The sequence below is a fragment of the Protomyctophum parallelum genome (assembly GCF_964188405.1).
Source record: "Protomyctophum parallelum genome assembly, chromosome: 3".
Lineage (NCBI taxonomy): Eukaryota > Metazoa > Chordata > Actinopteri > Myctophiformes > Myctophidae > Protomyctophum > Protomyctophum parallelum.
In genome coordinates, this window is record NC_139698.1 from 33,135,139 (window position 1) to 33,158,974 (window position 23,836).

Genomic DNA, 23,836 nt, shown 5'->3' on the forward strand with positions numbered 1-23,836 from the left:
GCACATTACAATGGCAACAAAAAATGCGGTAGAATGCGTTTTTAGTTTACACCTCACATTTATTTGTACTGAATTTTATTAAGTTAAGTGTAAAATGCGTGTTCATGAGAATGTCAGTTTGTGCACCTATATAATCCAGTTCTCATGCTACTAAATTAAGTAAATCCACCTCAGGCTTACAATGCTAACTGGTGCAAGTATCACCGCCAAACAGTCACCAGCTGTTCACAGCTTTGAGTGTGTATGTGTGTGTGTGTGTGTGTGTGTGTGTGTGTGTGTGTGTGTGTGTGCGTGTGTGTGTGTGTGTGTGTGTGTGTGCGTGTGCGTGACTGCGTGTCCATGCGTGCGTGCCTGCCTGCTTGAGTTGAAGTCAGATTGAGCGAGAAGGAAGGAGAGAGAGAATGAATAATAATGTACAGAGGGTTGTGAATGTATTTGCATGTCTTGTGTGTTTATCTATGCAAAAGCATAGTGTGTGAGTGTGCTAAGAAGGAGAGCAGATAGAAAGTAGCTCTAGTGTAGTAGTCTGAGCCATTAGCCAATTAAGCCTAGCTGTAATTAGGGCAGAATTAAGCATTAATTAGTAGTGAGCATCCATGCTCCTCACCCCTTGAGTGGTGATGTACGATAATATGTTAATGAATCGTCAGAGAACAATTCATGTTTACTGTCGTGTGTGTGTGTGTGTGTGTGTGTGTGTGTGTGTGTGTGTGTGTGTGTGTGTGTGTGTGTGTGTGTGTGTGTGTGTGTGCGTGTGCGCGTGCGCGTGCGTGAGTGTGTGCGTGTGTGTGAGTCCAATTTCCACCTTTCCCTGAATGTTGGAATGAGTCACAGCTGCAGTGAACAGAATTAATCTGTTAATGTGATAGTAATTCATAATTTGTCTAATTTGTGAAATACAGTACATTAAATTGATTGTGTAGCCATAACTATGTTATTGTCAGAGTCCTATATATTTGTAATTAGTTGATTGATGAAGTACAATCAGTACTAATTGCTATAGAGTGTTTGCTCTGTGGAACAGGCCGGGGTCTCCCCGTCGCTCCAGCTCTAACACATTATATTTTGTTGCTCTCAGGTGGAAACCTATTATGTTCTAAACAGTTCCTTTTTATTTCTTATTTAAAAAACATTTTTAAATAGTGAAAATGTTCTACAAGCTTCTACCTGTTATGAGCTTGTAGATCTGCTATTTTCACTGCTTTTGTGCAACACTCTTGTATGATGAAGAAGGGCATTCACCATTCACACAAAAAGTTGGAATATGGAGATACGATATATTACTTTCAGGTCCTGATACCACTTTTAGCCAATCAGGAGAGAGACCTTATATACAGGATAAATGAAGATTAAACACTGGAACACCATAGACTAGAGCGTTGCAGTCCCTCAGACAAATCCAATCACTCAATCAAACTTAAAATGACTTTTCTTAGTTCTACTGAATCTCTTCTCCACTAGTCCTTCCCTAACATTTTAATGTAGTTTTTATTTGTTGAAGAAATTGACAAATTATTTAGTCATTTAGTTTGTGCGTGTGTGTGTGTTTGTGTGTGTGTGTGTGTGTGTGTGTGTTTGTGTGCTTTCTGTACCCGTGATCTGTACCTGAAGCACTTGTTGTAGAGTTTTCTTTTTCAAGTTTGCGCATCCACTATTGTTTGTGTTCAAGACATTTCTTGTAAAATGTGAATGCAAATAAAGATGTGAAGTGTGTGTGTGTGTGTGTGTGTGTGTGTGTGTGTGTGTGTGTGTGTGTGTGTGTGTGTGTGTGTGTGTGTGTGTGTGCGTGCGTGTGTGCATACGTGTGTGCATACGTGTGTGCTGTGTGTCTCTCTCTCAGGTGTGCTGTATCTGTTAGAACATGACGAGGAGTACGTGTTCACGTTGCCCTGTGCCTACGCTCGCTCCATCCTGACGGTGCCCTGGGTGGAGCTGGGAGGCAAGGTCACCATCAGCTGTGCCAAGAGTGGCTACGCTGCCACCGTCACCTTCCACACCAAGCCCTTCTACGGAGGGAAAGTCCACAGGTATACAGCAGTCAGCAACCCATTTAGACCTGAGGACGCATCTTCTGTGTCACCTTATGTCTTTTAACCACCAGTATTTAACCCATTTTGACCTGAGATCAGATTCTAAAAATCTGACAGTTTTCTGAAAAAGCTATGTTTCTATGTCAGTCGTTCTTCGATCTTTCCAAAATAGCAGACCTACAAGCTCGTAGCGCGCCACGATTGTAGATCTGCTATTTTTCAATAGCTAAAGCATAACATAATGCTAACACCAGAAGGGGTTCCTGCCCAAAATGGGTTAAACTTTAGCTGTTGAATAATAGCAGATCTACATATTTTGTGGCGCAAATCTTTGATCAATCAAATATTCTTCTTCTTCTTTAACTCATATCTTTGCTTCTGGGGGGATCCCTGGACCTGTTTGGTCATATTCCTCACAGAGTGACGGCAGAGGTGAAGCACAACCAAACAGGCGCCATTGTGTGCAAAGCTCAGGGCGAGTGGAACGGCACCCTGGAGTTCACCTACAGCAGTGGAGAGACGAAGGTGATTGACACCTCCAAACTGCCCATCATCAAGAAGAGACTTCGGCCCATGGAAAAGCAGAGTCAATACGAGTCACGGTAAGTGGATTATAAAGGACTGGTGTGAGTGAAACACGTTGCTTGACACTGAGACACGTTTCTTATCCAGTAGCCCCAGCAACTCAACACTATAGCTGACAGCCAGTGGAGTGGTGGGAAGTAAGTAACTAAGTACTACTTAAGTACCGTACTGAAGTACAATTTTGAGTTATTTGTACGTTACTTGAGTCCATTCCAATACGCGTCCAATACTTTTACTTCTACTCCACTACATCTCGGATCCAAATATTGTACATTTTACTTGTAACAGACTATTTCTACATTGCAGTATTGATTAAGTGGGTATGTGAGTACTTTTCACACCACTGCTGGCAGCACATATCACAGACTCTCTTCAGACCTCACAGGGATCTGTGTTGATGTTGACACGTGTCTTAGTGTGGTGGTTGTTCTATTACCACTTACAGAGTGTCAAAGCTAGAGTAATCAGCAGCTCTTTTAGCGTTTTATGACCACCACCAGAACGACTGCCAGGCGGTCAATTAGATATAATTAGTAGCACGATTGTGAATGTGTCGAGTTGGCTTCTGATGCATACACAGGATGTTGACATTTTAAGTAGGCTTACAGTATAATAACATGTAGAATATAGAATAGAATATGTAAATATATGACCTGTAGGGCAGTTGTTCTCAAATAGTTTTTGCTCAGGGGACCCCGGCCTGTAAATTATGTTTTCATCCATGGCACCCCTGAATGACATTGTTAATTTACAGCACCTTACAATTAATTATTGTATTTGTCATATTATGGTACTAATTATGTAAATATACAAATGAATGTAAATATTTCCCCTTACAATATAGCATGTCATGAGGAAGAATATCTGGGAGAATATCTGTTCCCATTATTATTACAGATTGAAATGAACTCTACGTTTGACCACTTGAAACCCAGTATCTGATCCAGATCTACAAGCTCACAACGTGTTGTAACGCAACACGCTGTGAGCTTGTAGATCGGCAGTTTTTGGCCAAGACATAGGTGTAGATTGAACAAGAACACACCAAGTACAGTGCAAGTCATTATTCTAAAGCTACTAAGTGATGAAACTGAAGTGATATTGATGAATTCCAAATATTATCAAAGTATTCTGAGGCAACCATGGCCTTGCATCACAACACCAACTTTGAGGATCCCTGACCTAGTGATGTCCTTCGGGTGTCACATCCGACTGTTCTTAATTCCCCTGACGGACTGTCAGAGACGATGAGAGCACAGCACAGAGTGGAGATTCTGGACGTAGCTAGATGTTGTTTGACACACCTCTCTTAAAGAGAGAGACACTTCCCTGTCTGTGTGTGTGCGTGCGTGCGTGCGTGCGCGCGTATATAGGCCTACTTGGGTCAAACTATCCCCAGAAGTATGGTAGTTTTTTGGACAAATAGACATTTGTCCATTTTCCTGGATCTCACAAGAGAGATTGGTTGTTTTTTGATTAGAGAATGTTGGGGAGTTAGGGGTTAGGGGTTAGGGATTAGGAGTTAGGAGTTAGGGGTTAGGGGTTTGTAGGTTTTAGGGATTAGGGGGTCTATATACTAACCCTAACGGGTTAGGATTATACAGAGATTTGACACATGTTCTGCAAGGCTCTCCCGTCTCCACACTATTATCACGGCATCGTGCAACCTTAATTGAAACAGAACTTTGCACATAAACATTTAGCTGGCTGCAGAGAGGAAAAAACAAATCCTCTCTGGAAACTAATGATAAGCGCCATGAATACATCCATTTGGAGTTATGATGAAGTTATTATCCACTACATAATTAATGTGATCATTGTGCACCTGCTCCCTTCTTCTTTTCCCATCTGGACTGCAGTACTGTGTATACTGACTACCGTGCCCCAAAGCACCCTCCTGGCCTCAGTCCTTCTGTTTGATAGTGGGCTCTATAGCAGTGGTTCTCAAACCTTTTAATTTCAACGATCCCCATAATAACTCTGAGAGTGTGCAAATGGAACCCAATGGACCCAATGGACCCGTAAAAGTGTGAAAAACCTATTTTTCATTTCACCATAATTTTGTTATTTCCCCCTACCATAGACAGGGGGTCGTAGCATCAGGATACTCCATATGTTGTATGAGTATACAAGGGACACAGGTAGATAGAGACACCTACAGATCTTCCATATATGGGCATAAATGGGACACAGACAGACAGACAGACAGACAGACGGAGAGAGAGACAAACGGACCAAAACATATTGATAAAACCAGCCATTTCTTCTTTTGTAAAATGACTCAGTGTAGGCTTACTTTTTCATAGTCAAACATAAAACAGCACACAATACAGCCACATTGTTGTATTGTATTGTATTGTTGTAATAAGTTGTATTTATTTATTTTTTACATTACTGTAAACCGACCTGCTCAAAAGGGCCCCCTCCCCACCTTCCCAAACAATACTGTAATTTACAATATACTGTAGGCATCACGAGTCCTGTCTGACCAGAGGGCCTCATCCACATCACAGGCAATGTTCTCCCTGTCCAAGCAGCGCTGGAAGAAACGCCTTGAGTTGTGCAAACTGTAAAGCCCTGACATGCAACTCACGTCGCCACAAGCCTCCTCCATGGCCTGGAGCAGTGTGACCCGGCTCTGTGGGTTCCATTTATATACTTTCAACCTCCAAGCTAAAAATAACTCCTCAGGAAAGGAGAATAAGGTGGAAGGTATAGAACGTAAACATGTGGGTGGTCCTGGAACCACTCACGCACTTGAGCAGCCCGGTGGAAGCTCATTTGTCTCAGATGACAATGTAGTCGATTCACTGTGGGTCATCTAGAGATTTGAATAGTTGTGTGTTGTAGGTTGATACTTTGAGATTGTACTGTATGTGATAAGTGTGTGCAACAACTGAACATTGTGTGTAGTGTTTTGACAACAAGGTGACAATGTGTAATTGACATCAGAGTGTAAAGAAGGAAAGAGAGAGTCTAATGCAGATAAGGGAGTGTGATGTAGTGCAAATTGTGTCGAGCGATTAGGTACATGAAGTGAAGGTTGTGCAAATTGTGCCAAGTTTTCGATTTTTGTGAAAAACTGTAAGTGAAAGCAGTAATCTCACACATCCTCTTCCTTCTTCTTCACATGTGCTGGCTGGTAATTAGGTTGAGAGGCTCCATATGTCAGTCAATATGTATGAACCGTAATGAGGGGGAGAACACGTGTGAGATGTAGAGAGCCAGGTCGTTAGGAGGACTCACGTACACGTGATAATAACCAGTGTGAAGTATCACGTTCAGTTAGTCTTCTTCAAAATCATCCTTCAAGTGAGAGTAGCTCGATCAAATGAGGGAGTGATTTAAGTTCTGTTTTTTGAATAGCACTTAATGACATTCAACAGTATAGTCAACATATCTTTTATAGACCCCCCCCCCCCCTTGCCCTCCCCCACCCCTTCCAAGATATGTCCATCTGTGGGCAATGTCTTGTTGCCAGTACATATTCACAAAAGTATGTTGTGAGTGGCCTAATTCAGCATCATACTGGCCAGTATTTGAATGTATACAGAAAAATAAACAATAAAAAAGAAAAGAAAAGAAAAGAAAAGAAAAGAAAAGAAAAGAAAAGAAAAGAAAAGAAAAGAAAAGAAAAGAAAAGAAAAGAAAAGAAAAACAAAACACAACAAAAAGAGAAAGACAACAACAACCATCTTAATGAAATGCAGTACAATATGGTTTGGTCGTGACATGGTCAGGTTGTGGCATGGTCAGGCCTCCAAGAGATTGAACAGGCAAAAGTACAGGTGATTTTACGTGCACTGTGCATACATACATACTGCACACACACACACACACACACACACACACACACACACACACACACACACACACACACACACACACACACACACACACACACACATACATACCTACGTGGTGATAGTGTGGGTTTCTACGTATCTTATAAAGGGGGACCAGGTTGTGTCGAATTCCTCCCGGGCTCCGGTAACAGCGTATCTGATCTTTTCTTTTTGTCATCAAAGTTTTTTAATGATTTTAAATAAAGCATACAAAATCCACATGACTTATGATCTTTTCTAACTTCAATGAAAACATTACTTCCTTGATCCATTGTTTAAAGGAGGTGGGTTTATTCCATTTCCAGTTTAACAGGATGAGACGACAAGCTAAAAGTGAGGGAAAGGCGAACGCTTTCTTGTGATGTGCGGGGAGGCGGGGCTGTGGGGGGGGGGGGGGGGGGGGGAACGGGCCCCCTTGAGGATTGATCAAACTCTTCGGCTCTGGGAGGTACAGTGGCAGTAAACGGTCTGGCCGGCCAGGAATCGAACCAGGGACCTGCTGTCAGGCGAGTGGCACGCACCCTAACCTAGTGTTGTAGTCGAGTCCACCTAAAGCAAGTCCAAGTCAAGACCAAGTCAGAGTCAAGACCCAGTGTGGGAAGGGGTCGAGACCGAGACCAGAGCGAGTACAGAAAACATGCGAGAGCTGCAGGCGCATCAGCTCCGTTACTTAACAAGATAGCTATCTTTAAGCGCCAGACAGATCTCTTATAATGTTAATGTGAATGCGCTCCTCATAATATGGATATTAATGAAATTATTTCATTGCATTCTCCATGCTTGTCGCTCCACCACATTTATTGTGCAAAACACATTTCGACCACAAATTTGGTGTTCGTCTGATGATTCTTCGCTGTAAGTCTAGCACAGCGGCAAGCTGTTGTGCAGTTCTTTTTGATAATGTTGTCCCTGCTTTCCAGTCATAACTAATGGGCTTGTTCTGCCTCGGTTGAGTCTATAGGCGTCTTTGGAAACACGTGACGGGGTCACTGAAGGCAGGAGACATGGACCAGGCCACCGAACACAAACACCGTCTGGAGGAGAGACAACGCAGTGAGGGCAAAGAGAGGGCAGCCACCAAAACACCATGGAAACCTAAATACTTTGTCAAGGAGGTAATATAAGGACACACACACACGCACGCACGCACATACACAAACACACACACACGCGCGCGCGCGCACACACACACACACACACACACACACACACACACACACACACACACACACACACACACACACACAGTCACACACACTCTCGCACACAAAAAATAATAATAATTATTATTATAATAATAATAATCGTGTGTGTGTGTGTGTGTGTGTGTGTGTGTGTGTGTGTGTGTGTGTGTGTGTGTGTGTGTGTGTGTGTGTGTGTGTGTGTGTGTGTGTGTGTGTGTGTGTGTGTGTGTGTGTGTGTGTGTGTGTGTGTGTGTGTGTGTGTGTGTGTGTGTGTGTGTGCGTGCGTGCGTGCACACAGGGCGAGGGCTGGGTGTACCACAACCCCCTATGGAAAACCCACTGACCAGCAGACTGGTGGTGGGCGGGAACAGGTGCTACTTTGCTGTCCATCACAGTGGGTAGCCATGGCGACCAGAGCGGAAGGCAAGCCAGCCACTGAATGAAGGAATGAAGGAAGAAGATGGAAAAAGTGGGATTATGAAGAGAAAACAGAGATCAGCCTTTCTGTGGGTCATTCAGACACATGCGGTACAAGACAGAATGAGAGGTGCCAAAGATTTTAAGACTAAAACGGACAAATGGGCGATGGAATTATTAGGTGCTGTACAAGAAATAATGTGAATGGACACAAGATAGTATAAGGCTGAGTATAACAGGACAGCAATTTTATTATTTTCTATATAGTAGATACAAATACTCGTACAACTATTATAAACATGCTACTGCCCCTTTCACTTTTTAGTTCTTTGCACAATGCACTGAACAATGGTGTTGGTCACAGGAGTTTTTGCACAATTCATTGTATAATGTAGTGTTGAAAATAATGATGTATGAACCGTGGGTATTGTATGTTAGCTGCTGTACCCCTGTGCTGGATGTGTCTTTACAACCATGCATAATGTATATAAATATATATATATTTACTATATCTGACTGTGAGTGAATCAAGGAAAGAATGGTGTGAAAAACCCAAACCTCACGGTAGAGAGCAATGTTAAATGTCACAGTGACTTCATTTTGGTTATAGTGATTTCCTCTAATTCCCACAACACAGTCAACGTCTTCCTTAAAAATGTAGTTCACTCGTCATATGAATAATTCAAGAGAATTAACTCATTTACTAACTTCAACCAACCAAAGTTTTGACATTTTTTCCCGACGGCATTTTTATTTTATTATTTTAAAGAGAGCACCACAGAGTTCTTCCTCTTTTTATGATCGTGTTACTCTTAAGATTACGGTAAGCATATATTTGTAAAATATTTGTAAGTCTACAAGAGCACACCTTGGACAAGGTCAGACTACTGAGCAGAATATCAAAGGTGTGTTTTATTCCACTGCAGTTCGAAGCTAGTAGCCCAGGTGGTGGCCATTTTGCTCTGACATCACACTCATGGGCCTGTTGGGGCCACAGAGTAGTGGTTCCCAACCTTCTCTGGATCAGGGCCCACTTGGGATTCTCAAACGTGGTCAGATGGTTGGCCAGAGCATGTTCATTTTAGTTAATAATCAATCGATAGTTAACTGTTGCTGTTCCAGCTTGGATCAATATACTTTAAGATCCTATACAGTGTTACTCACATTTTCAAGCTTTTAAAGAAAGCATACAGCACTTATTTAATTATTTATTTACATTAATGTTCTGATGTTAATATTATATTATCAGTAAAAATCTTAGTGTTTGCCAATTATTTGGGGGCACACAAGTAAAATCCTCACGGCCCATTTAGGTTGAGAATTGCTGTATTAGAACAAAATGGCCACAGAGTGAATGTGATCAAAGTGACTTTGTGTGTTTCTTGCATACATAATTTGGGTCCTCCATTCCAAACATGGTATTCATTAGAGCACTGGTTCTCACAGTGGGGTCTGGGGACCCTCCAGGAGTCCTTGAGGTGATTCCACAGGGCCTAAGCAAAGTTAATATAGCATTAAAATCACCACTTTTTTAACCCTGTATATATTACAATGTCTATTTGAAAATAGACGACCTACAGGCGTTGTGAGCTTTTAAGTCAGCTAGTTTTCATAAAATCTTGAGATTTAATAACACAAATATTGTATGAGGGTCCATGACACAAAACATTTTCTAATGGGCGTCCATGGCCAGATTTTTACACAGTACAAGTTGTTCTCCATAAGAACATATTTCTAATCCCACACTGGCTCTAGTGTAATTGACATTATGCAAAGAAATGTACAGTACAAACATTTGATCTGATTTAACTTGCTGAATTTATAGCTGAGATATACTGATGTTTTGGAACTCTATGACACCATGCTCTGAGCTACAGGATCTGCTGATCTAATCTAAATACGTATGCTCAACACCTTCTTAGTCCCTGTGTGGCTGCTAGCCCCCAAAGATGTGAAACCACTTGTTTTCCAACACTTCAAAGCTCATGAAACGGGGTCTTTAAATATAGTTGGTCCGTTGAACTGGTATCAGAGTTTATGTCGTTTTTCATTTGAACAAAATGTCATACAATGTAAGATCCAAAGGGTATAACATTATAACTTAACACATTATAGAATATCAAAGTCAAATTCCTTGCTGCCTGCCCTAAATTGTGGTTGTGTGTGTGTGTGTGTGTGTGTGTGTGTGTGCGTGTGTGTGTGCGTGTGCGTGTGCGTGCGTGCGTGCGTGCGTGCGTGCTTGTGTTTGTGTGTGAACAAGAGGTCTGTTTTTGCCTTATATAAAACTCATAAGCACTGTAGAACACTTTGTAGACAGGATAATGGTGACACAGTGAGGAGGAGTGGTTCAGACCTGTACATCTCTTATAATATAAGATCTTCTTTGTCCATCTGGTTTATAAGGTGCATTTTGGAAACTCAAACCTGATTTAAGAATACAGTTTGATTACATGATGTAGCCTATCCGAGCTACTCGAGGTAGCTACAGTAAACTTTGAAGAAGAAAGAAAAACGTGTCTTTTTGCTGAGTCAGGTACCCCTCAAGTATACAGCAATTTCTGGTATTTTAACTATATACTGTAAATGTGATTTTACAGATTTTGATCTGTCAAAAACATCTCCGCACTAACTAAGGGACTCTTTGTTCCATTTTTACAACAATGGTACAGTGTTAGTGCTCAGATGTTTAAAAAAAAAAAAAAAAAAAAAGCATCAGACCAGGTCCTATTGGCCATAGGTGTCCCACCCCAGCCAGTATGATGTAAGATGGCTGCCATATGAATATCGCTGTTGTCGGGCAGAAACCATATCCATAATTCTAACTTTATTGTGTTTTTTCCGTAAATGAATGCCCTACTTGATCATACAGTGTCACACAAAAGCATCAAAAGTAGCAGATCTCCAAGCTCTACGGTAGATGTGACAGATGATCTGATGTTTTGGACATGAGGTTTTCACCCATAGAGACGATATGGTCAATTGAGGCAGTCAGTGGTTCCCAAAGTGGGGTCCTTGAGAGAGTTTCAGGGGGTCCCTAGCTAAATGATAGATAGGAACCAAATGGACCCTTATGGGTCTGTAACTCAGAGAGTGTACACATTTGTACACTCTGAGTTAAATCAATATTGATTTTACAATATAAATTGGGGCCCCAGATAGAAATGCCATTCAATGGGGGTCCGTAGACTAATGCATGTAAAACCTTGAAATTAAAATGGTTGAGAATCACTGCTAGAGCCATAGAATTCTTCTCTTATGGGGGTCCCTGGCATATATTTTTCAAATGGGGGTCCGCAGGCTAATAAATGTCAATTTGGGGGTCCTTGACATGAAACAGTTTGGGAACCACTGCCCTAAGTTCTGAATGATTGTGAATGTTTCTAGTGTGAAGTGCAGCACTGCAGTGTCACCGTAGAGCTTTGACCAATCAAACACCTGACCTGACTGTATAGTTAACAAACCTATGCAACACATGACTGTAGATGGTAGTCTCAACATATTGGGGCATGGGTATAAGGGTGAGGGAATTTTAAAGGTTCTGTTATTTGTTTAAAATAAAGATCTATTATGAAGATCTCTCTGTGGCCTCAATTTCTTGGTTGGGCAGTATTTTAAATACATAGACTATATTTTAAATACTTTCACATGTTTTGTTTTATATATAGGGCCTAGGCTATATATTTTGGCGCTTTTTGCCTTTTTTGTTAGATTACAGTATAGTTTTAGATGACATACTATAGTACGGTATGTTGTTTTTCACGAGCCTCCTTCGGCTCTGTTGCCAGTGGTGCGTCTGTCAGTATACCTGTTTCCAGACCTGAGCAGACAGGCGCGGCCGTTTTCCGCTGTCTGCCGGCGTCTTTTCCGGGTTTTTAGACAGCTGGTGGATGGAAAAGAAGCTCCACCCATGCGGCATTCTGCCGCTGGAGCAAGCGTTTCCGGGTATGTGGCCGTCGCGGCATTCAGCCGCATGGGTGGAGCTTCTTTTCCATCCACCAGCTGTCTAAAAACCCGGAAAAGACGCCGGCAGACAGCGGAAAACGGCCGCGCCTGTCTGCTCAGGTCTGGACACGCTGAGTGTTTCCACACCTGACACCTTCTTAAAATGTTAAATTGTAGGCTACACATTAACAGCTAGCCACACTACTAGATCGGACGTGTCTTCCCATCTATATCTATATATTTGTCATCCAATTGACATCAATGGTGTAAGAACAAATGGCACCCTTTTCACATTGGCTTATTATAGCGCCACCAGGAGGCCACAACCTGACCTGGCCTGGTGGAGACCTGTGCCACACCCAGCTATCAGAGTAGCTGGCTTGCTTGTTGTGTTGGGGTTGTAGGTGCAAGAGAATGTCATTGACGGTATGTATGGTCTCATGTGTTTTTGTAATTGTAAAGTTATGAGCAAAATTTATTTCTTATTTTGCAGGCATCTGACAGTGGGAATCCCACCCTGGGATAGGCTGCTTGGTTTCCCCCCACCTGTTGTAGACTATACTTATATAGCTTCGTATGACTCTCATGCGGAGCTGCTGTTTGTTGGCTCCTGATCGTTTAGTGGCTTGCTGCCCCATGGACCAGCTTCTCCACGCCATGGCCTCGTATATATTTATGCAGCGCTTTCCAGCTCTAGTTGTTTCGGTGGCATGTTCCAGGGCTGATGACGGCATGGCCTCTCATTGCCTAGTGTGGCATTCTTAAATCTGAGGTAAAGGGCTGCCTCTGCATATTGTACTTGTATTTTAATTTGTCATTATGTCTATTAATAATGTCTTTTTGTTTTATTAGGAGCTCTGTGCCCCTGCTGTCCTTATTAGTTTGGTTATTTGATTTAGTTTTAGTTTAAGTTTATTTTTGTTGTTTTAGGTGTTTTGAATTTAAAGTATATTTGCCTCTGACTGTGCCAGCAGTAGCAGTAGTAAGGGTGGGCTAGAGTTGCAGTCCTGACAGGTGGTGGGTCACGTGGTATTGGCTGTCTTGGGATTTTAACTAGTTTAGTGCATGGTTTGTGAAATCAGTGTTGTGTGTATCTAACTTTATCCTTTTGTCTTGCAGTGTGAGTGGCTTGAGTGTGTGTGCGTGCGCTCTTGCAAACCTCTCCCCTCACTCCCTATCTTCCCCCTGTCGACAAGGACACCTTTTGTTCCCCCTGGCTACTGGTATTGTGGTAATGGTTAGCATAACTGACATTTTAACTTAGTTTCTGATATGTTGTCATCCCTTTTTAAATAGGTTGTTCAAATAAATAATTATATTTCTGACCTGATGACCCTTCCCTGTAGTTTTAAGTGATTAAAGTATTCTGCTTTGAGCCTAAATAAATTAGTACATTTTTGTACTGGAAACACACGTCTCTGCTCCCTTTATGTAAACCTGGTATTCAAGTGTATATATTAGTTATCATATATTCTCTGGGTGAAACTCCCAGAGTGGCGTAGTCTGGTGTTCTGTGTCCGGGCCTTAGTGCCCTGGTCACACTTTCTTAACATACACAGTGTGTGTGCGTGTGTGTGTGTGTGTGTGTGTGTGTGTGTGTGTGTGTGTGTGTGTGTGTGTGTGTGTGTGTGTGTGTGTGTGTGTATATACCGGTAAGATGCGTGTCTTGAGTGTACAGGGTTTGATGAGGGCCTTCATTTTCGGGCCTGTTGAGAAATAGTTTTTGCCGGCTGCACTAATAACTTTGGGGCAGGCCCGTCTAGAGTTTAAATGGACAGGTATCGGTCGAAAGAGAGACATTGAAGAGGAAGGATGGATGGGGAAGGATCAACATATGGAATGTAAGAACAGGTCAGCGTCAGCTCCATATGGAGATCTAAGGGTTTGAGGTCAGATGCAGAGTTGGGCTTAATATTTCCAATGGAAGTCACATGGTTTGAGACAACATTTTGGACTACTACTTTGAAGCTGTTGTATGGCTTTCGGCTGTCCCATACAACACAAATGTGTCAAACCATGTGACTCCCATTGGAAATCCATTGGGACAAGATGTATCACACGGTTCACACCCTTTATACAACAAGCATACATCAGTCTTTTGCGAAGGTGTGAGTGAGGCCTAAGGCAAGCCCTCCCTGCAAAAGTCAAAAAATCAGACAGGCCCAGAAAATCATAGACCCCTGCCATATACTGTATTCTGAATATCAACTCCTATAGGTAGAGTCAGGACTGTAGGTTCCCTAGGTGGAGATTAAATTGATTAAAAAACGCTTTCATCCCCTTATCACTAATGCTCTGAACACAAATAGGTGTAGCATGGTGAAACCACCCCCCCTGCTGGACGAGGGGGGAGGGGCGGTTTACGAGGCTAAAATAGGTGTGCCTGCATTGGCGAATGGCCTCATTCTGGTCACGGCCCCTTTGAAATGCACTGGCCAAGGAGATGGTTAGGGTAGATAGCCTAGTACTACTGTAGGTATGTACAGCATAGGTACACAGCATTTCCAGGTTACGCTGGCCAGGAAACAACAGTCTTCATAACCATCTCCTAAATCAAATAAGCAGGCAATAACACAAACTAACTGTAGCATCTGAGGAAATGGGTATACTGGGAAGTCTGTCCCCAGCTAACATGTCCATCTGGGCCCAATTGGGTTTTGACATGGGCTATGGGCATGGGTTGCAAGTGGGCCGTGCACCCAGTTTTCACAAAGGGCCCACCCGTGTTAGCCCATATGTGCTTACGCGGGTTTCTAACTGGATCTTAGGTGGTATCCAAATGGGCCATTTTATTTCAGAACCATGTGTGCGCCACCTGTGTTTGCCTATATGGGTTTGAACTGGGATCTGATTGGGCCTTAAGGTACCAGCTGGGCGAATTATATGTGACCCATGTAGGCCACACTTGTGTCCACCCTCATTGTCTTCCGTCCTGTTTCTGTTGTCACCTGCTGTCGATTGTTCATTCCTACGGATAGGATGCAGTGCGCCACATTGGCGGTGTTTCCAGTTTTCTGTAGTAGTTTCTTCAAGTGTTCAAACTTCATGACTGGATAGCACTCGATCTGTAGAGTCCTACATTACTATCTCCTACGATCAAGGGTTAGGGTAAGGGTAGGCTACTGTAGCATGCTGTTTTTCATCATTTTTGAGGACGAAAATCACTCCGACACCATGGACTGCAGCCCATGGTCTGGAAGTGATTTTGTCTTTTTTCAAATCCTCGTTTTTCATCGTTTTTGACCATGGATTATAGCTGGGTTAGGGTTAGGTTCCACGGGCTAATAAAGTGTAAATTCGGGGGTCCTTGACAAGAAAAGGTTTGGGAACCACTGTTGTAGAGGGTCTATAGAATAGATAGATGTTGATACTTGGGCTTAGGCTGATCTCTCTGGGTGAAAAACTAGATGAACAAGACCAATTCCAGGAGAACAAAACAAACAAAAAAGCAGTGTGAATTGTCTAGAACCAGTGGCTCAGTGTGTTAGAACATTGGCCACATGATAGGGAGATGGTGAGTTCAAGCCCCACTCAATTCTTTACTTTCAAGACCGATTTACAGAAGAACAAAACAAACAAAAAAGCAGTGTGAATTGTCTGGAACCAGTGGTTCAGTGTGTTAGAACACTGGCCACATGTTTGGGAGATGGTGAGTTCAAACCACACTCAAGTCTTTACTTTCAATCCAATTTCAGTGTGTTAGAACGCTGCCACATGATCAGGAGATGGTGGGTTAAAACCCGACTCAAGTTCAAACAGAAAAATAAAGGGGCCAATCCCACCCCAGTCTTTACTGTGACACTTTGCATTCCACACTAACATCAAGTAGCACAGAAAAGCTGTGTTGTAGTAACCAGCAGTTAGCTCAGTGTGATGAGTGGCTGTGCTTGTGATCCACAGGTCCAGGGTTCAAATCCCACATTAATCATGTGACACTTTGCTTTGCACACTGACTTTCAGAAGGACAACTTTAAAGCAGCACAGAAATTCCCCATGATTGTGTGCCTCAGTGGCCAGTATAGAAGTGTGCCAGTTCAAACCCGATTCAAATCACAGACAGTGGATAATTGATATCCATAGATCACCGACACTGTCCATATCCATATCCTAGTAGAAGTATGCCGGCCACATACTCCTAGTAGGATGCTGAGTAGGTAGGAGTGTGTGCAGTTAAGAGTTCTGGTGGATAAATCAGATAATATCCATAGAATACCTAGTAGAAGTCTTCCGGTTCAAACCCAACATAGGATGGCGCTGGTTCAAATCACCATCACCTAGAGTAGGTATGACTGTGTGCCGTTAAGTGGCCCGGTGGATAAATCAGATAATATCCATAGAATACTTAGTGGGATGACAGGAGGAGAGTAGGTGAGGGGACCCAGGCAGGAGGAGAGTAGGCGAGGTGGCCCCAGGCAGGAGGAGAGTAGGCGAGGGGGGTCAGGCAGGAGGAGAGTAGGCGAGGTGGCCCCAGGCAGGAGGAGAGTAGGCGAGGGGGGGTCAGGCAGGAGGAGAGTAGGCGAGAGGGCCCCAGGCAGGAGGAGAGTAAAAAATCACTTTCACCTAGACACTCCATTCACACTTTGTATTATTCAGCTTACTGTGGAGACACATGCTGGAACGATTTACTTTGAAATGTTTTGTAGTTTCTGAGTTATTTAACTTAAACGCCCAATGCATTCTCTATGGCAATAGCACAAACTTTGGCATGCTACTAGTCCTACATACTTAAACCTATCAACCCCATTCTAGCCTACTTAGGTTCATCTTACGGTGGACATGTTTGCCTGAAAAGGAATCTTTGAAAGTTGTCATAGTTTTAGAAATATAGTGCTTTCAAATTTGAGACTTTTAACATGGGGCTCAATGGCAGATTTTGGCACGTCAAAAAATCACTTTCACCTAGAAACTCCATTCACACTTTTTATTATTCAGCTTACTGTGGAGACACATGCTGGAACGTTTTACTTTGAAATGTTTTGTAGTTTCTGAGTTATTTAACTTAAACACCCAATGCATTCTCTATGGCAATAGCACAAACTTTGGCATGCTACTAGTCCTACATACTTAAACCTACCAACCCCATTCTAGCCTACTTAGACGAGCATCTAAAATGGGATAAAAAACGTCAAAAAATAGACGTCTAAAACACGTCTAAAAATAGACGTGTTTTAGACGTCTATTTTTAGACGTTTTTTTAGACGTCTATTTTTAGACGTTTTTTATCCCATTTTTAGACGCACGTCTAATAGCCGGCTATTGCTCAGTGGGATGGTCGAAAATGATGAAAAATGAGGATTAAAAAAAAATGTCAAAAATTCAAAAAACGATGGGCTATAACCCATGTTTTTTTATTTTTTCATTTTTTTCAAATCGTCAAAAATGATGAAAAACGGCGTGCTATAGTATGCCGTACGGTATGGGCTATAGCCCATGGTCAAAAATGATGAAAAACGAGGATAAAAAAGAATTCAAAAATTCAAAAAACGATGGGCTATAACCCATGTTTTTTTATTTTTTCATTTTTTTCAAATCGTCAAAAATGATGAAAAACGGCATGCTATAGTATGCCGTACGGTATGGGCTATAGCCCATGGTCAAAAATGATGAAAAACGAGGATAAAAAAGAATTCAAAAAACGATGGGCTATAACCAATTTTTTTTATTTTTTCATTTTTTTCAAATCCTCAAAAATGATGAAAAACGGCGTGCTATAGTATGCCGTACGGTATGGGCTATTAGATGAGCATCTAAAAATGGGATAAAAAAGCATTTTATCCCATTTTTAGACGCACGTCTAATAACCAGCTATTGCTCAGTGGGATGGTCAAAAATGATGAAAAACGAGGATAAAGAAAAAATCTAAATTTCAAAAAACGATGGGCTATAAACCCATGTTCTTTTTTTGTTTGTTTTTTTCAAATCCTCAAAAATGATGAAAAACGGCGTGCTATAGTATGCCGTACGGTATGGGCTATTAGACGAGCGTCTAAAAAGGGGATAAAAAATGTCTAAAAATAGACGTCTAAAACACGTCTAAAAATAGACGTGTTTTAGATGTCTATTTTTAGACGTTTTTTAGACGTCTATTTTTAGACGTCTATTTTTAGACGTTTTTTAGACGTCTATTTTTTGACGTTTTTTATCCCATTTTTAGACGCATGTCTAATAGCCGGCTATTGCTCAGTTGGATGGTCAAAAATGATGAAAAACAAGGATAAAAAAAATATTCAAAATTAAAAAAAAACGATGGGCTATAACCCATGTTTTTTTTTTTTTCATTTTTTTCAAAACCTCAAAAATTATGAAAAACGGCGTGCTATAGTATGCCGTACGTTATGGGCTATAGCCCATGGTCAAAAATGATGTAAAACGAGGATATTTCTTTTTTCAAAAATTCAAAAAACGATGGGCTATAACCCATGTATTTTTTATTTTTTCTTTTTTTTCAAATCCTCAAAAATGATGAAAAACGGCGTGCTATAGTATGCCGTACGATATGGGCTATTAGACGAGCGTCTAAAAATGGGATGAATAATGTCTAAAAATAGACGTCTAAAACACGTCTAAAAATAGACGTGTTTTAGACGTCTATTTTTAGACGTTTTTTAGACGTCTATTTTTAGACGTCTATTTTTAGACGTTTTTTATCCCATTTTTAGACGCACGTCTAATAGCCGGCTATTGCTCAGTTGGATGGTCAAAAATGATGAAAAACGAGGATTAAAAAAGAAATCAAAAATTAAAAAAAACGATGGGCTATAACCCATGTTTTTTTTTTTTTTTTTTTCTTTTTTTTCAAATCCTCAAAAATGATTTAAAACGGCGTGCTATAGTATGCCGTACGGTATGGGCTATAGCCCATGGTCAAAAATGATGAAAAACAAGGATTTTTTTTTCTTCAAAAATTCAAAAAACGATGGGCTATAACCCATGTTTTTTTTTTTTTTCATTTTTTTCAAATCCTCAAAAATGATGAAAAATGGCGTGCTATAGTATGCCGTACGGTATGGGCTATAGCCCATGTTAAAAAATGATGAAATACGAGGTAAACTTTTTTTTTCAAAATTTCAAAAAACGATGGGCTATAACCCATGTTTTGTTTTTTTTTTCATTTTTTTCAAATCCTCAAAAATGATGAAAAACGGCGTGCTATAGTATGCCGTACAGTATGAGCTATAGCCCATGTTCAAAAATGTTGAAAAACAAGGTTAATTTTTTTTTTCAAAATGTCAAAAAACGATGGGCTATAACCCATGTTTTTTTGTTTTTTTTGTTTTTTTCAAATCCTCAAAAATGATGAAAAACGGCGTGCTATAGTATGCCGTACAGTATGAGCTATAGCCCATGTTCAAAAATGTTGAAAAACAAGGTAAATTTTTTTTTCAAAATGTCAAAAAACGATGGGCTATAACACATGTTTTTTTGTTTTTTTTGTTTTTTTCAAATCCTCAAAAATGATGAAAAACGGCGTGCTATAGTATGCCGTACGGTATGGGCTATAGCCCATGTTCAAAAATGATGAAAAACGAGGTTAATTCTTTTTTCAAAATTTCAAAAAACGATGGGCTATAACCCATGTTTTGTTTTTTTTCATTTTTTTCAAAACCTCAAAAATGATGAAAAACGGCGTGCAATAGTATGCCCAGTGCTTGCTCAGTTGGATGGTCAAAAATGATGAAAAACGAGGATTAAAAAAGAAATCAAAAATTAAAAAAACGATGGGCTATAACCCATGTTTTTTTTGTTTTTTTTTTCCATTTTTTTCAAATCCTCAAAAATGATTTAAAGCGGCGTGCTATAGTATGCCGTACGGTATGGGCTATAGCCCATGGTCAAAAATGATGAAAAACAAGGATATTTTTTTTTTTCAAAAATTCAAAAAACGATGGGCTATAACCCATGTTTTTTTTTTTTTTCATTTTTTTCAAATCCTCAAAAATGATGAAAAACGGCATGCTATAGTATGCCGTACAGTATGAGCTATAGCCCATGTTCAAAAATGTTGAAAAACGAGGTTAATTTTTTTTTTCAAAATGTCAAAAAACGATGGGCTATAACCCATGTTTTCATTTTTTTTCATTTTTTTCAAATCCTCAAAAATGATGAAAAACCGCGTGCTTTTTTTTTTTTTTTTTTTCTTTCATGGGCCACAAGGGGGCGCTCTGTGGGCCGCAAATGGCCCGCGGGCCGCCTATTGGGGTACCCTGCCGTACGGTATGGGCTATAGCCCATGTTAAAAAATGATGAAATACGAGGTAAACTTTTTTTTTCAAAATTTCAAAAAACGATGGGCTATAACCCATGTTTTGTTTTTTTTCATTTTTTTCAAAACCTCAAAAATGATGAAAAACGGCGTGCAATAGTATGCCCAGTGCTTGCTCAGTTGGATGGTCAAAAATGATGAAAAACGAGGATTAAAAAAGAAATCAAAAAAAAAAAAAACGATGGGCTATAACCCATGTTTTTTTCATTTTTTTTTTCATTTTTTTCAAATCCTCAAAAATGATTTAAAGCGGCGTGCTATAGTATGCCGTACGGTATGGGCTATAGCCCATGGTCAAAAATGATGAAAAACAAGGATTTTTTTTTTTTCAAAAATTCAAAAAACGATGGGCTATAACCCATGTTTTTTTTTTTTTTTCATTTTTTTCAAATCCTCAAAAATGATGAAAAACGGCATGCTATAGTATGCCGTACAGTATGAGCTATAGCCCATGTTCAAAAATGTTGAAAAACGAGGTTAATTTTTTTTTTCAAAATGTCAAAAAACGATGGGCTATAACCCATGTTTTCATTTTTTTTCATTTTTTTCAAATCCTCAAAAATGATGAAAAACGGCGTGCTATAGTATGCCGTACGGTATGGGCTATAGCCCATGTTAAAAAATGATGAAAAACGAGGATAATGTTTTTTTCAAATTTTCAAAAAACGATGGGCTATAACCCATGTTTTTTTCATTTTTTTTCATTTTTTTCAAAACCTCAAAAATGATGAAAAACTGCGTGCTATAGTATGCCGTACGGTATGGGCTATAGCCCATGTTAAAAAATGATGAAAAACGAGGATAATGTTTTTTTCAAATTTTAAAAAAACGATGGGCTATAACCCATGTTTTTTTTCTTTTTTCATTTTTTTCAAATCCTCAAAAATGATGAAAAACGGCATGCTATAGTATGCCGTACAGTATGAGCTATAGCCCATGTTCAAAAATGTTGAAAAACGAGGTTAATTTTTTTTTTCAAAATGTCAAAAAACGATGGGCTATAACCCATGTTTTCATTTTTTTTCATTTTTTTCAAATCCTCAAAAATGATGAAAAACGGCGTGCTATAGTATGCCGTACGGTATGGGCTATAGCCCATGTTCAAAAATGATGAAAAACGAGGTTAATTCTTTTTTCAAAATTTCAAAAAACGATGGGCTATAACCCATGTTTTTTTCATTTTTTTTCATTTTTTTCAAAACCTCAAAAATGATGAAAAACTGCGTGCTATAGTATGCCGTACGGTATGGGCTATAGCCCATGTTAAAAAATGATGAAAAACGAGGATAATGTTTTTTTCAAATTTTCAAAAAACGATGGGCTATAACCCATGTTTTTTTTCTTTTTTCATTTTTTTCAAATCCTCAAAAATGATGAAAAACGGCATGCTATAGTATGCCGTACAGTATGAGCTATAGCCCATGTTCAAAAATGATGAAAAACGAGGTTAATTCTTTTTTCAAAATTTCAAAAAACGATGGGCTATAACCCATGTTTTTTTCATTTTTTTTCATTTTTTTCAAAACCTCAAAAATGATGAAAAACTGCGTGCTATAGTATGCCGTACGGTATGGGCTATAGCCCATGTTAAAAAATGATGAAAAACGAGGATAATGTTTTTTTCAAATTTTCAAAAAACGATGGGCTATAACCCATGTTTTTTTTCTTTTTTCATTTTTTTCAAATCCTCAAAAATGATGAAAAACCGCGTGCTATAGTATGCCGTACGATATTGGCTATTAGACGACCGTCTAAAAATGGGATATATAATGTCTAAAAATAGACGTCTAAAACACGTCTAAAAATAGACGTGTTTTAGACGTCTATTTTTAGACGTTTTTTAGACGTCGGGCTATAACCCATGTTCAAAAATGATGAAAAAAAGGATAATTTATTTTTATCAAAACTCAAAAAACGATGGGCTATAACCCATGTTTTTTTTTTTTTTTCATTTTTTTCAAATCCTCAAAAATGATTAAAACGGCGTGCTATAGTATGCCGTACGGTATGGGCTATAGCCCATGGTCAAAAATGATGAAAAACAAGGATAATTTTTTTTTCAAAAATTCAAAAAACGATAGCCCATGTTAAAAGATGATGAAATACGAGGTAAACTTTTTTTTTTTTAATTTCAAAAAACGATGGGCTATAACCCATGTTTTGTTTTTTTTCATCTTTTTCAAATCCTCAAAAATGATGAAAAACGGCGTGCTATAGTATGCCGTACGGTATGGGCTATAGCCCATGTTAAAAAATGATGAAATACGAGGTAAACTTTTTTTTTCAAAATTTCAAAAAACGATGGGCTATAACCCATGTTTTGTTTTTTTTCATTTTTTCAAAACCTCAAAAATGATGAAAAACGGCGTGCAATAGTATGCCGTACGTTATGGGCTATAGCCCATGGTCAAAATGATGAAAAACGAGGATAATGTTTTTTTTCAAATCAATAAGATAAAAAACGTCTAAAAATAGACGTCTAAAACACGTCTAAAAATAGACGTTTTTTAGATGTCTATTTTTAGACGTTTTTTACCCTATTTTTAGACGCACGTCTAATAGCCGGCTATTGCTCAGTGGGATGTTCAAAAATGATGAAAAACGAGGATAAAAAAGAAATTTAAAATTAAAAAAACAATGGGCTATAACCCATGTTTTTTTCTTTTTTCATTTTTTTCAAATCGTCAAAAATGATGAAAAACGGCGTGCTATAGTATGCCGTACAGTATGAGCTATAGCCCATGTTCAAAAATGTTGAAAAACGAGGTTAATTTTTTTTTCCAAAATGTCAAAAAACGATGGGCTATAACCCATGTTTTCATTTTTTTTCATTTTTTTCAAATCCTCAAAAATGATGAAAAACGGCGTGCTATAGTATGCCGTACGGTATGGGCTATAGCCCATGTTCAAAAATGATGAAAAACGAGGTTAATTCTTTTTTCAAAATTTCAAAAAACGATGGGCTATAACCCATGTTTTTTTCATTTTTTTCAAAACCTCAAAAATGATGAAAAACTGCGTGCTATAGTATGCCGTACGGTATGGGCTATAGCCCATGTTAAAAAATGATGAAAAACGAGGATAATGTTTTTTTAAAAATTTCAAAAAACGATGGGCTATAACCCATGTTTTTTTTCTTTTTTCATTTTTTTCAAATCCTCAAAAATGATGAAAAACGGCATGCTATAGTATGCCGTACAGTATGAGCTATAGCCCATGTTCAAAAATGTTGAAAAACGAGGTTAATTTTTTTTTTCAAAATGTCAAAAAACGATGGGCTATAACCCATGTTTTCATTTTTTTTCATTTTTTTCAAATCCTCAAAAATGATGAAAAACGGCGTGCTATAGTATGCCGTACGGTATGGGCTATAGCCCATGTTCAAAAATGATGAAAAACGAGGTTAATTCTTTTTTCAAAATTTCAAAAAACGATGGGCTATAACCCATGTTTTTTTCATTTTTTTTCATTTTTTTCAAAACCTCAAAAATGATGAAAAACTGCGTGCTATAGTATGCCGTACGGTATGGGCTATAGCCCATGTTAAAAAATGATGAAAAACGAGGATAA

The 23,836-nt window shown here is 39.5% G+C and overlaps 1 protein-coding gene across 1 annotated transcript in view; it reads left to right on the forward strand.

The window, feature by feature from the left end:
- Positions 1-8,635, forward strand: part of osbpl10b (oxysterol binding protein-like 10b) — a gene marked incomplete at its 5' end in the record, with an annotated part of 71,479 nt that extends 62,844 nt beyond the window's left edge. Inside the window, 4 exons of the mRNA XM_083762281.1 lie at positions 1,841-2,027; positions 2,450-2,632; positions 7,422-7,575; positions 7,943-8,635. Of these exons, the coding sequence (XP_083618407.1) occupies positions 1,841-2,027; positions 2,450-2,632; positions 7,422-7,575; positions 7,943-7,987 (569 nt within the window). The 3' untranslated portion in view covers positions 7,988-8,635. The remainder of the gene's footprint in view (positions 1-1,840; positions 2,028-2,449; positions 2,633-7,421; positions 7,576-7,942) is intronic.
- Between the last annotated feature and the right edge of the window lie 15,201 nt (positions 8,636-23,836).